General features: G+C 46.4%; 2 protein-coding genes across 2 annotated transcripts in view; both read left to right on the top strand.

Annotated features, from left to right (window-relative positions):
- Positions 1-1,203: 1,203 nt before the first annotated feature.
- On the top strand, positions 1,204-3,776 carry LOC146191641 (ER degradation-enhancing alpha-mannosidase-like protein 1). The gene has a single exon (XM_084602161.1). The coding sequence runs from the start codon at positions 1,533-1,535 to the stop codon at positions 3,273-3,275; it is 1,743 nt and encodes a 580-aa protein (XP_084458287.1). The 5' UTR covers positions 1,204-1,532; the 3' UTR covers positions 3,276-3,776.
- Positions 3,777-9,193: 5,417 nt separating this feature from the next.
- DUBAI (Deubiquitinating apoptotic inhibitor) overlaps positions 9,194-14,245 on the top strand; it is a 37,334-nt gene continuing 32,282 nt past the window's right edge. The window contains exons 1-3 of the mRNA XM_084602160.1: positions 9,194-9,744; positions 10,508-10,614; positions 13,844-14,021. Coding sequence (XP_084458286.1) covers positions 9,553-9,744; positions 10,508-10,614; positions 13,844-14,021 — 477 coding nt within the window. The 5' untranslated portion in view covers positions 9,194-9,552. The remainder of the gene's footprint in view (positions 9,745-10,507; positions 10,615-13,843; positions 14,022-14,245) is intronic.

Below are 14,245 nucleotides of genomic sequence, written 5' to 3'. Positions count from 1 at the left end.
CCACATGTGACATTGTCTGTTGCACAAAACATGAAAGCATTCTTCAGCTTCGTGAGCAGGCTAAAAGATGCTGGGTGGTCGAAAGGGACGAATGTATTGTCTGTCTGTTTTCTGCTAGGTCCGTCTCTTTTTATTATTATTATTATTATTATTATTATTATTATTATTATTATTATTATTATTATTATTATTATTATTATTATTGAAAGCCCTGTTGCTGACATTGACCATGCAACATAAGGTTCAGCTTAATGCATTAGCAGAAAGTGCCGGTTAGTTTCAAATTTCGCCTACGAGGCAACCTCGAAAATTGCGCTTAACCTAGTTTGCTTATACTGAGCTCATTGGCAGATGAAGAAATTACAAGACTGCGTTCAAGTTATGCTTAAAAGGGGAAATGGTGAAAGCCACGGTGGTGCAGTGGCTGATGCCCGACTACTGTGCCCGAGTAGCCGGGTTCGATCACGATCGCCGATGGCTGCATTTCGATGGAGGCGAAACGAAGAGGCACCCCTTTCTTTCCGCACATACGGCGCCATTCGGTGTCCACAGAACTAGTGTGACAGATACTGTGCCTTTCCTTTCCTGTGAACCAATTATTATTAACAGTATCGTCATTTCCATTTCTACTATCATAACTAGCACTACTATCATTATTCGAGATCCGTCATTATCTCTACTATCATCGTCACGAGCTGCATCGCCATTTTCATTGCTGCTATGGAGAATGGCTGGAAAACTGAAATTACGATCTGTTTCTCAGGAGCCCGTCGTGGAGTGTAGTAACGATTAAAAGAGCAAGCCCTGCGCTGTGCAGTGGTTTAGCGCGTTTGGTTGGATGGAGGCATTTTTCTTCTTTATAATTTCATGCGGCGGACACACCCGGTGGATGGACACGAACGTCGCTATTATCCTGGAAAGGCTTTCGCCTTAAAACGTCAACCCATGAATAGTATACAGGATAGATGTTTGCTTTTAGTGACAGCAGTTATACGAGCCTTTAAAATAATTCGTGCCGTAGCATAACAGTATTAACTAGAGTGTACTGTTTTCTGTTTACCCATATGTTCCTATGAATCATTTCAAAATGCACATGTAAAGCATTTGCAAACCAGACCGGAAATCTGGACCGGAAACCAGACATAGTTTTCGAAACCAAAACTAAAGCGTTAGCGGTAGCCGTTGTAATCCGAGTCAAGCCAATTATAATTCGAGGAGGAGGTAAGGAAGAGGGGTGGGCAAGAAATCGCGATCTGGGGCGGTCAGGCGGCTATGCGAACGCGTAAACGGCTGGCCGAGCAGCAAGGGGCGACCACAGCTGAAAGTTGAAGCAAGGCGTGTCTGGTCTGCGGCTGCTTGAGTGGCATGTCAAGTCGAGCAGCACTGCATCCGCACGCTGTGGTCGAGCTGACGGCGGCGCCCCATGTGTTGTGTTCTGAGCCGTCCACGTAGCGCATCGGCAGGATGACGACACAGCAGCGGGACACCTTTGCTGCTAGACGCGTCGCTGTCAGCGGCTGATCGCCGCCGTCATGGGCCCAGTATTGCGCATTGCGATAATCGTAGTCGTCTTCGTGGCACTACTCCCGTCAACGGCCAGCTACGATGTGTTCTTCTACAAGCCGGGCTTCTATGACCGCAAGTACGGAAGCTTCCCGGAGAAGCTACGTCTCAGCATGGTCGAGGAAGCCAAGCGTATGTTCCAGTTCGGATACGACAGTTACATGAGGTACGCATTTCCGAAGGACGAACTAAACCCAATATACTGCACGGGCCGGGGCCCTGACTACGACAACCCTTCGAACATCAACATCAACGACGTTCTTGGTGACTACTCGCTAACGCTGGTGGACTCTCTCGACACGCTGGCCGTGATGGGAAACGTGAGCGAGTTTAGGAACGCCGTGCAGCTAATCTTGGAGCACGTCTCCTTCGACAAGGACAACGTGGTGCAGGTGTTTGAAGCCAACATTCGACTGCTTGGTGCTCTTCTGTCGGCGCACCTTCTGATCACGGACGAACAGCAGCCATTCGGAGATCTGCGCCCGCCAGGCTATCAAGACGAGCTGCTGCAGCTGTCCAAGGACCTCGCCTCACGCCTGCTGCCTGCGTTCGACAACACCCAGACGGGCATCCCCTACCCTCGGGTCAACCTGCGGCGCGGCGTTCCCCGCGGTGTCTCAACGCATACGTGTACTGCGGGCGCGGGCTCGCTTCTGCTCGAGTTTGGCGTGCTCAGCCGCTTGCTGGACGACAGCGCTTACGAGGAGGTCGCCCGGCGCGCCACGAGAGCCCTCTGGGAACTGAGGGCCAAGGATACGGGGCTGCTGGGAAACATCGTGGATGTCAACACAGGCGAATGGATCGGCAAGATGAGCGGCATCGGTGCGGGCCTCGACTCCTTCTATGAGTACCTGCTCAAGACGTACATCCTGTTTGGCGACATGGAGGACTTCCGCATGTTCAACGAGAGCTACAGCGTCATTAAGCAGTACATGCGCAAGGGCCGGGTCTCGTGCAACGAGGGCTGCGGGGAACACCCACTCTATGTGAATGTCAACATGCAGGATGGATCTACGTCAACGCTTTGGATAGATTCCCTGCAGGCCTCCTTCTCAGGCATTCAGGTTCTGCTTGGTGACATCGAAGAAGCTATCTGCAGCCACGCGCTTTTCTATGCCATTTGGAGGCGATTCGGTGCTCTCCCTGAGCGCTTCAACTGGCAAAAGGTCTCTCCAGACTTGTCCTTCTACCCACTGAGACCCGAGCTGATTGAATCCACATACCTTTTGTATCGGGCGACCAAGAACCCATTTTACCTTCATGTTGGCAGAGACATTTTGCAAAGCCTTAATAATTACACAAAGGCAGCATGTGGCTATGCCACCATACATAATGTGCAGGACAAGTCTCTGGAGGACCGCATGGAGAGCTTCTTTCTTAGTGAAACGTGCAAATATCTCTACCTGCTGTTCGATGTTGACAATCCTCTGAACAAGCATTTCGCCAAGTACATATTTACAACAGAAGGGCACATACTGCCAGTTACTCGCCTGCTGAGGACAACTCCCGCAACAGGTCTGAAAGTGCCCAGTGTAGTCACCCCAATTGTTGAAGGTGTGCAGACTGTGACAACCTTCGCGGCAAGGATGCTTAATGAGACACATCGTCACTGTGACAAAGTGCCTGACGAGCGGCAGTACTTACTGCCCTTAAAGCATAACTATCTACAACAGATAAGCCAGTCGTTGGGCCTGGACAGAGACATTTTTTGAATGATGCATAGCCATAGCAATGTGGACTCATAATTCTGTGGCTCTAGCCTGGACATCAGAGCAGCGCACATTTCGGATCTGTGCTGCCGGTTCCACTTGTAGGCGTGGTGGACTGTGGTAAATGCCTCATGTGATACTTGCACGATGCCGACAGGCTTGTGACCTACAAGAGGTCAAGCTCCTGTTGTCTATATGAACTGTGTAAATTCTTTTGCACGTTAGACAGTATTTCTTGTGCAAGCTAGTCCATCAAAATTATGAGCACAGTGATGTTACAGTTTGCACAAGGTACTGCACTATATTGCTCAATATGAATTAGAAGAGAAACCTTACAAATATGCAAGGTGGACCACATAAATCCTATTACAAATAGTTAAATCTATGACTCAAGTCTCGTGCTTTCAGCACGGAGTTGCCATATTTTATTTTCATGTGCCTGGTAAAGAAGAATTTTTTTGCGCATATAGTATCAATAAATATCTATTGTACAGCATTTAAAAATGTGTTTTATTATATTGTGCGGCTGCATAGAGCTATTTTTCACAATGAGAAATTTGCTGCCATTAATCGCGTGGAAATCTACCTTCTTCGAGTGAAAAACCTTAAAAGTAAAATGGTGAAGATTAAAGGGGTAGACACCAAATTTTGAAGCTGAGATGGCCATGCGACACTGTGAACTGATCGGTACCTTGCAGCGAGTTTCATCTGCAGACATTGTGTGGAACATATTTGATTTTATTGATATGCCTGGAGAAATGTTCTGTATGCCACTCAATCTTTGACTTAATTGAGTAGACTGAAGTACAAAAAGCATTTTTTTCCGAAGACTCGGCGATAATGGAGTAATGCACCATGCACCTCTCTTGCCTGGTCAAGTAGCCAGTCCGCTAACGAAATTCGCCGTCCTCCTCCGATTTTAACGGGAGGTGTACAGTCGGCCTCACCTAGGCAGGATTTTGTGTGCTCGCATATGTGTGTGTGTGTGTGTGTGTGTGTGTGTGTGTAGCGGGAGCTAGACTGGCCACCGTTTCGCGTACCTCCTACAGGTGCAAATATGCGCGGTGCCGAGCGCGCATTCGGCACGCGCATCGGAGGCCGCCTGAAGAGGACATGACCACCTAATCACTGCCTAGTTATTGGCAGTGATTAGGTGTTTTTTCCTCCTCCGCTGCCGCTCCGAACGCCAAGATGCAGGGTACAACAGAGGCATTTGTGTCATTTTCGGGGTTAACGTCCGAAAGCGACTCGGGCTGAGAGACGCCGTGGTGGAGGACTCCAGAAATTTTGACCTCCGGGGTTTTTTAATGTGCACTGACATCGCACAGCACACGGGCGCCTTGCTTTTCGCTTCCATCGAAAAACGGCCGCCGAGGCCGGGATTCGATCTCGCGTCCTTGGGTACAGTGGTCGAGCGCCGTAACCACTGCACCATCCCGGCGGGGCGGTACAACAAAGAGAAGAACGCCTTGCCAAGCGGAGACGCCACGATGCAGAGCGCAATAATAAAAATTTGAGGACACTTTGGCGACTAATTAGTGAAGAAAGGCGAAAGCCTGAATGCTGCATTCTGCTACGCCTGTTGCGCGTAGCGATGAATGCTGATATGAGTAAAGCGAACGACTACTCATTTACATTCTGCGAGTGCATTTATTCAGTGAATTCTGCTTGGCAGCGGCGAAATCACTCTCCTTGTATCTTCGCAGTTGTTCTATACGTTTACTGTTGTGAAGAAAGGCGAAAGCCTGAATGCTGCATTCTGCTACGCCTGTTGCGCGTAGCGATGAATGCTGATATGAGTAAAGCGAACGACTACTCATTTACATTCTGCGAGTGCATTTATTCAGTGAATTCTGCTTGGCAGCTTCGCAGTTGTTCTACGTTTACTGTTGTTGTTGCGCATGGGCCTGCTACTGGCTCTAGCTGTGCCACCTCCGCTGCCTCGTGCGAACAGAAGAGATTGATTGATTTATAGGAAGGGAAAGGCACTTGTTTTCTGTGGACACCACAACCCCGCCGTAAGGGAAGGAAGGAAGGTGGGAGTGAAAGTGGAAAGAGAAAGAGAGGCCGTAGTGGAGGGCTGCGGAGTAATTTCGACCACCTGAGGATATTTAACGTGCGCTGACATCGCACACCGATGCCTCTTAGTTTCGCATCCATCGAAACGCAGCCGCCGAGGTCGGATTCGAACCCGGGTACTCCGGCACAGTGTTCAGGCGTCTTACCACTGCACCACCCCGGCGGGGTGCGGGGCGAAAGAGAAAATAGAGAAGAAAAAAAAAGAGGGAGAAAATTACGCCCGCCGCAACAGCTGTCGTCCTCCACCGAAACGGTGGCGGGTGCAATGACGGCCTACATGTTGTGCGGTTGATTTTACGGGGTGCGCGGCATTAATTAGTAATTCTGAAAAGAATTACACGATAATTAATTAATAGTTGTTAAGTAATTAGTCATTAATCAGTTATGATAAATTAATAATTAGTTAGAACTTAGTGATTGGTAATAAATAATTGGTAATTATAATAATCATTTATTAATTAGTCATTAATAAGTAATTGCTGTGCGATGTCAGTGTACGTTAAAGAACCCCAGGTGGTCGTAGTCCTCCACTACGGCGTCTCTCATAACCTGAGTCGCTTTGGGACGTTAAACCCCACAAACCAACCATTAATAAATAATTGATCGTTGATTGGCATATGGCCATATATAAGGCACGCATTCGCGCAAATTGTGGTGGTGCTCTGTGATTGGTCGAGACTTCCATGACGTCATTCCGTCTCGACCAATCAGAGCTGCCGTAACGTGACCCTTTTGCTGACGACAACGATGAGGCAGTGGGGAGGGGACGCATGAGATGGTCGGGTTCCGACCGGGCCTGTGCACACAGGATGTAATGCTCCGATTACAACATGACAATAATTGACTCGAAATCCAGAGACGCGAAGGTAATTCTAGCACTAGATCTAACAAAAGCATTTGACAACGTAAAACACCAGGCAATTCTCGCGGGACTACAGGAATTAGGAGTCGGCGAGTGGACATATAATTACGTAATGGATTTCCTGACAAGCAGGACGTTGAAACTAAAGTTTCAGGACCTAGAATCCCCCACTGTCCACCTGGGAAGTAAAGGAACTCCGCAAGGCTCGGTGCTCTCCCCCTTCCTTTTTAACGTGGTGATGAGAGGCCTTCCTGCCGCCCTTAAAGTCATAAAAGACCTGAAGTTCAGCATTTACGCGGACGACGTTAATCTCTGGATGAACAACGGCAGCGATGGCAGCATAGAGGAACGCCTACAGGCGGCGGCGGACACCATTGTGTCCTACGCGGCCGAAAGGGGTCTTTCGTGCTCTCCGCAAAAATCCGAACTTTTCATATATAATCCAAAATCAATGAGGTGCAAGGGCGACTTTAACGTAGAAATAAAGGTCGACGGCAAAACCGTACCAAGAGTCCAGCAAATCAGAATATCCTCGGACTTTTTATTCAAGAGGACGGGTATAATGACGGAACGATAAAAAAACTCACTACCTACGCGACGCAGGTAACAGGAATATTTAGGAGGATTGCATTCAAAGGCAGAGGCCTCAAAGAGAGAAGCCTCTTGAGACTGATGCAGGCGTACATAATAAGTCGAATATGCTATGCCACACCGTTCCTCAACATCAGGACCAATGAAAAAGAAAAGATAGACGCACTCTTCAGGCGCTGCGTCAAGAGGGCGCTGGGTCTACCCATCTCCTCTTCTACGGAACGCCTGATAGAAATGGGAGTGCATAATAGCTGGACGGAACTTGCTGAAGCGGTGAGAATCGCCCAACATGAAAGATTAAGTAGGTCGAGCACGGGTCGAACCATCTTAGAATGGGTGGGTCGAAAAATAGATAGGGGCACAGCCGACAAGGTTTTCCTACCACCACAATGTCGCGAGAACATCATTGTCCGTCCTCTCCCCCGCAACATGCGTTCAGAATACCACAAGGAGAGACGGCCGGAGAAGAGAGCAGAAGCACTGGTTAAAAGTGCAAAAGAATTCAGAGTAAAAGAAGTTGCCTACGTAGACGCTGCAAGCGGCCTATCAGGGGCGGCAGTCGCCGCGGTAGTCGATGGTAGCGGCACACCAGTCGTCTCCGCCACCATCCGAAGTAGAAACATAGACACGGCTGGAGAGGTCACAATAGCGCTCGCTTGCGTCGGAACGAAGGCTAGATTGATCTAGCGACAGTAAAACTGCTCTCTGGAATATCGGAAAAGGCAGGGTCTCACAAGAAGCCGCCCGAATTCTAAAAGCTGCAACTAAAATTGATCGCAAAATCACCCTAATTTGGATCCCAGCACACACGTCCGTCCCCGGCAACGAGGCGGCCCGTGATTTAGCCCGAGATCTATACTTCCGGGCAAACGCGGAGCCGCCCGACTGGCGATGGACGAACGTTTGCAAACCTATAAAGAAATAATCGAAAATTATAGATTAGGAAGACGTCTGATGCCGCCACCGGATCCTAGCTTAAATAATAAAGAGGCCATAGCCTGGCGGCGATTACAAGCCGGAAATTTCCCGAACCCTGTCTGGTTGTTTCACACCCAGATAGAGGAGAGAAAAAACGATAAATGTAAAGCCTGCGAAGCGAGGGGGACCCTCGACCATATAATTTGGGAATGCCCTAAGTCTCCGGGCGCTAGGGACAACATTAAAAGTAGAGAAGCCTGGGTAACCCTGCTGCGAAGCGACGTCCCCGCTGACCAGCAGAAAGCCGTCCGCCTGGCGGCTGAGGCCGCGAATAACCAATGTATATTCGCCAGTCCTTAGTCGCGGAGGTTCCAGCCCCCGTTCCTCAGGCCTGCGTGCCAGGAGCGGGGAGTAGGAGGCCTCCTAAATCGGTGGAAATTAAAGTTTTAATCAATCAATCAATCGGAGGGTGGCTGCTCCTGGCCCTGATGGGGCTGAGACAGGTATAAGTCACCGCCGCTTGCGGCGACGCTATCCTTCCACCGAATTTTTATCTGTTGAGGGCCGTCCACCCTCCACCGCTTCGGTGGAAGACGACGGCTGTTGCGGCGCGCGTCTTCCTCTCCCTCTTCCTTTTCTTTCTTCTCTATTCTCTTTTCTGTCCGCACGAGGCAGCGAAGGTGGCTCAGCTACAGATTTTTCTTCTTCCTACAAACACAACAACGATGAGGCATAAAAGGCTTTCACCTTAATAAATTGGTATAATAATAAACTGATTCACAGGAAAGGAACGGCGCAGCATCTGTCACACGCACTGTGGACACCTGACTACGCTGTAATGGGAGAGAGGAACGTGCGGGAAAGAAAGTGGAAAAAGAGAAAGAGGAGCCGGAGTGCTATTACAGTGTAGTGCTATGGTGTAATTTCGACCACCTGGGGACCTTTTTACGTGCACTGACATCGCACAGCACACGGACGTCTCTCCGTTTCGCTGGAAGTGAAACGCAGCCGCCGCCGGCAACAGCGGATCCAAGAGGAACAGCTTGCCAAACGGTGAAGCCAGACTGCCGATCGTAATCGCAGCCGGCATAACCCGCGTCCAGTATCCCCTCCTACCCCAAAGAACTTAGTATATCTGATAACGATCTTGCAGCGCGCATAACTGCATAACGACTGATAACGAGAGAAAAAAAAAAAAGTGCGCGCGTTGCACGCACGTAGCACACGCCGCATGTGGTTGTCATGGTGACGATAATTGCTGTTTGCGGCTTTTTTAATTTCTATACATTTTTAATGCTTATTCTTATGTGCAGTGGCTATAAAGATTTACAAATATAATATTGCTATTAAATAGTTTACGAAACTAAAAGCTACCTAATTTATTTTAGATTTACAAATATAATATTGCTATTAAATAGTTTACGAAACTAAAAGCTACCTAATCTATTTTTTATATTATATCAGCAGCCAAGTCAAGTCGAGAATAAATGTAGCAGTCACTTGCGAGTCATGGAAGCTGTAGAAGCTGTATGTGACGAAAGCTGACTGTCGCAAGCACATTACTAGGCAGTTTTGTAATTATGAATTGTGACTGCTCGTCTGTGTAGCTTTAGCCATGTGAGTTATATCCTAGGGAAATCAATGAAAGATATAAAATAAGCAAAACTGTCTGAGAGGATATTTACGGAATAAATGGTACAATGATGCTCAGTGGTGTTGAGCAGCGTGAAAGGTCGAGTTAAATTTAAGGGATGATTGTTCAGTTTATATCAGGATCAGCTGCTGCCCATATTCCTTACCTCCCCTCGTGAAAGTGCGGTTCAGGTCAAGATGCATCGTATTCTTCAAGGAATCGTGAAATCGGACTCTCCGGATGAAGTGAAACGAAACCTCATTGAAAGCAAGTTGATTCCTGCTGCTTCGAAACCAATTGACTCAAACGACTGTCACTCGCTCCTTGAAACTTCTTGGGAGCTTGCTGTCAGTGGTGACACTGATTTTCTTCAAAACGGTGGAATTCAGGTGAGTCGCCGTGTAAAAGGAACTAGAGTGTGAGTCAAGCTATCTGCTTCGTGCTACATTGCTGTCATTGCGCCAGTTTTTGTGTGGATGAAGTTTTCATGCTAAATTTTAGCTTTGCTACGAGGTGCAACCGAAAATATAACCGCTAGCTGAACCGCAGTCATATCCTTCAAGCTCCGTTGTATTTGTTAGCCAACCGTGTGAGGTTATTCACAGCACCGTCAAAAACATTCGCAGTCACCCATATTTTACTTTTTTTGTGTGCTATTTGTAGCGATCGGCTGCATGCTGTACAAAGCGCGGCACAACGCATGTCCAACTGAAAATATCCTATCTGGTCTGTTTGGCGATTCCTAGTTGATTCCAGCAGAAACTGCTTGATACTTTTTATTCCTCTCTAAATTCCCTGGTTGAGGATTTTCACCTGGATCGGTAATGTGAAAGGTCGGTGCAGCACACAGGCTTTAAAACTAGAGGTTATGAAAAAAAGATTCCTTTGCATCATTGCCAGATCTGTTAGTTTTCGGAAAACTTCAGTACAGTGAGCAATCAAATCTCATTAGTCCAACAGCTGGGCATCCAAAGAGGCTTAAAGGCACGGCTGTTTTGGTTTGTGCTCGTCTCATCATTCTGCACCTTGTGCACAACATGTGATGATAATGTGCTGCTCGTAGCAGGGCTTCCAGTTTTTGTGAACTGTTGTTAACAGTGGCAAAAGATAGTTTGTTGACAAGTTATGCTGAAACACCTTATTTATTTGCAGGTGTTTACGGCATGGTGCAATCATCATAAAGCTGTACTGGCGAAGTTTATCACCCACAGTCACTTGACAACAGCGCTTACGTCTGCAGAAGTCATTCATAAAGACAAGTATGTAGTGCAATCTCCCCATTGCTGTATATCCAACGCTCCTTCCGTACTCACTGTTGTTTCTGCACAAGGTGCTCCATCGTCATTTCTGGGTCTAACGTGCTTTGTTGTCATTGTGCCTGCCATTGTGGCCTTGATACCATAACACATTTTGACGTTGCAGCTGTGAAAGTTGTCACTACTTGTGACATTTTCTTTATTGTCTGGTGCTGTAACATTGCATCTAATAGCCACCCAAGAAAATTTATCGGTTGGGTAGCATGCTTAAACATTTTTTTGTTGGTACACCATTGCTTTATCAAATAATTGAGTCTCATTGTTGCAATTTTTTTTGCACTTTATCAGTGTGTGCGTGCGTGCATACGGTGTGTGTGTGTGCAACTCTGGCGGTTTTTTCTGACATTGTGGCATGTTCCTTGGAGTCTTTTGTTTTGGACATAAGAAAAACATCTTAGCTGCTGTTTTACAGCAGCAAAGTGATACAGAAACATTGTTTATATCCTGGACTATACTATATTTTACGCAGCAATGCCATCGCAGACGCAACACACGCATACATGCATTTAGTGGTTTAAACAACAGTCGCAAATGACAGCTCGCTCATAAAGTGATTGAAATGGGCTAATGCAAGCATCAAAATATTTTAGTCATATATGGACAACGGTTGATAATTTGGATGTTGCCAACATAATGTTGCTCATGAAAATCACCAATTTATAAAAACGGAAAACTTCAAAAAGTCTATTTGCATAAGAATGAATTGCTGAAGGGCTGCCAAGCTTGGTGGAAGTGATCAGGGAGGGGAGGAAAATAGTATAAGTTAATTAAAATGTGAACCTCGAAAAAAAAATATATATATATATATATTTAAACACCAGTTGCTTTTTAAAATATGGGTAGTATGCAGAGTGGATTCCAAGAGGAGGCAAGCATAGCAGAGGTTGGCAGAAAGTTGAATGAGTGGATGAGATTACGAAGCCTGCAGGATTGCTGGAAGAGGCCTTTGTTCTGCAGTTAAGCTGCCACTGATGGTGATGAGTATGCTACCAGTCATGCCAAAATTCACTTTTTGGCTCACTTTCTTTCATTTGTTCATAAGAAGCTGTCATTCAGGCTATGAAGAAGGAATGGATAAAATACCCAAAATACCATATTTAGCAGTCATTTAATTAGAGGTTGTATGTCTCAGTTATTCTTTAGAAATTTAGCAGTCTGTCTTAGGCACTTATTTCGCAATGTGGGTTTCATTTATTTTATGAATATATATTATATTTACAAATAACTGACTTTTTTCAGTTAAACAATGTGGCAGTCCTGTATGGCCAAAAGTCACTTCGGTGGTTTTAGGTTTGGTTTATGGGGTTTAATGTCCCAACGCAACTCGCACTATGAGAGATGCCGTAGTGGATCTCCAGAAATTTCAACCACATGGCTTTCTTTCACGTGCACTGACATTGCACAGCACACGGGCACCTTGCTTTTCGATCCTGCATCCTTGGACACAACAATTGAGCACCTTAACCACTGCACCACCGCAGCAGATCAAGAGTCACTTGGAGCCTGTCTTGATAGTTTTGTCACATGGACAGTTGCCAGACAAAAACATAAGTGGAAATTTATATCTACTCTGCACACTCTGCATGCCATGGCCCTTAGTTAGGAACTTTTAAGTTATATCCTACTATAGATTGACATGTTATCATTTGGTTGTCGTGCTGGGTTGAGGAAGAGGGCAGGGCATCATGTGGTCGGCGTGTTGGGGGCACTAATCGAACAGCCGCTCAAGTGTTCAGTTGCCAGTACAATACGTTTTCTGATGCCCATGCATAGTTTCAAGTCAGTGTTCTATGTGCGGTTGATAAACATACTTAACCTACTAGGTGCTCCAAACAGTAAGAATTGTCGACAATCTGTGCCTAGCTAACAGATGGTAAGGAGGTGGTGCTCCTCGGTCTGCAGAGGCGAGTGAAAAGAAACGCAAGACTTATAATATGAAAAATCAAATAGCAAAATCTTATTTTTCTAAAAATCGCTTTTGAGACATGTTTATACACTCAACTTTCTCTGTTCAGAATGTCAAAGTCCAACGTCAACTAATTGAAATTTTATGCACCTGCGCAACGTAAAGGGGTCGTTAATGGTGGATGAAGTTGAAGTTCACCTGCCGCTCACTCTGTTTCTTATGCGTCGATCTTGGTGTCGTCAGAAACCTCACTTCCCCTGCCATGATGGTTAGATGTACAAGCCTGAACCTTTTGAATCGGGCAGCAGCAGCACATGTCACATAGCCATAACTAATATATTATATTTTGTACCTACTGTTGTTGCCTTGATTTTAGCCACCACTCACTCAAATTATCTTTATTTTGTTGTTTCTATCCTTTCAAAGTCTATTTCAATGCGATCACAGTAAAGGTCCCGTTATTCAGAAATTCACCGCCGTCACTGGTTTCAATGTCGCTGCTGTGAGCAAAACATCACAGCATGGCGCTGGCAGGTGGTATGTGGCAACTAGCATGGCTGGCCATTGATTCTTTGATGGTTTGTGCAACTTGTGGAGACCACGTGATATCAGAGAGTTTGGAGGAGATGCCAACTCGGGTTCCTCATTTGAGATGAGGAGGTGGATAAGAATCAACCTTCTGGTGTTCCTATATGCCTAGTCAGGCATGCTACTCCTAGGCCATGCAGGTGTATTCATACAGCTTGGCTTAAGCGAGGCTTTTTATGTCGTGTGGTTTCCTATGCTATTGCTGACATGATTGGGGCAAGAACACCCTATGCTATCGCGACATACACTTAAAGGCAGAGCTCAAGTGTACCCTGTAATTTTTTTCTCCCTTGTCCTTAAACCTCAGTGCTTTGAATAAATCAGCCCTGTTGCATCGAACTGTGGGATGAAATCCTTTACTGAAAAGGTATCAGGTATTCAACCATTTCCTCCTTCTCACCACATGCACTGTGCATATGTTTTCGTCTCCTGATACTCGACTCTGAAGATGCTAGTCTGCAATGCTCCTGCCCTGGATTGGAGCAACAGTGAGCTTCCAAGATTATTGCAGATATTTTGTTTGGTTATTTGCCGCTTGAATGTTTTGCATGCTTCCAGTGCTGATTTGGTCTGCACCCTGGTTTCCAGATGCCCCTCTCTGTTTTTTCAACCTTTTTCTTAACCAGTCATTCTTACACTATACCAATCATTGGTTGGTGATTGTCTATTTGTCTGCAGGATGCTTCAGCTAGTGTCAGTGGTATTATCACATATGGAAGATGACCCCACATTTCCCAAGATGTGCTGCGTGGTGCAGACACATTGCATTGGCTACTTGGACCGCTGCATTGGATCCCTCTCGGTGACATGCGCCATGGTGTCACTCCTGGAGCGCTTCCCACAGTGTGTGCCAAAGGTTGGTTCTGTTGGCCCAGAATTACTTGCCTTTGATCAATTTTTTGCTCATCTGAGTCACATCATTTTGATGAAGCCAAACTACAGGTACTTTCCAGCTTGGACTGGCATTAACTTTGTTGTTTGAAAACAGGGTGCAGAATTGGTATTTACATACCACACTATTTCTCTGAGCAGCTTTAATTTCAATTTTCAGAGAGAGATGCCGAGTGTGACATTGACAGT

The sequence above is a fragment of the Amblyomma maculatum genome, chromosome 4 (genome assembly GCF_055883805.1).
Source record: "Amblyomma maculatum isolate TAMU_Amacu chromosome 4, ASM5588380v1, whole genome shotgun sequence".
Taxonomy (NCBI): domain Eukaryota; kingdom Metazoa; phylum Arthropoda; class Arachnida; order Ixodida; family Ixodidae; genus Amblyomma; species Amblyomma maculatum.
This window is presented reverse-complemented; position numbering and strand designations above follow the sequence as displayed.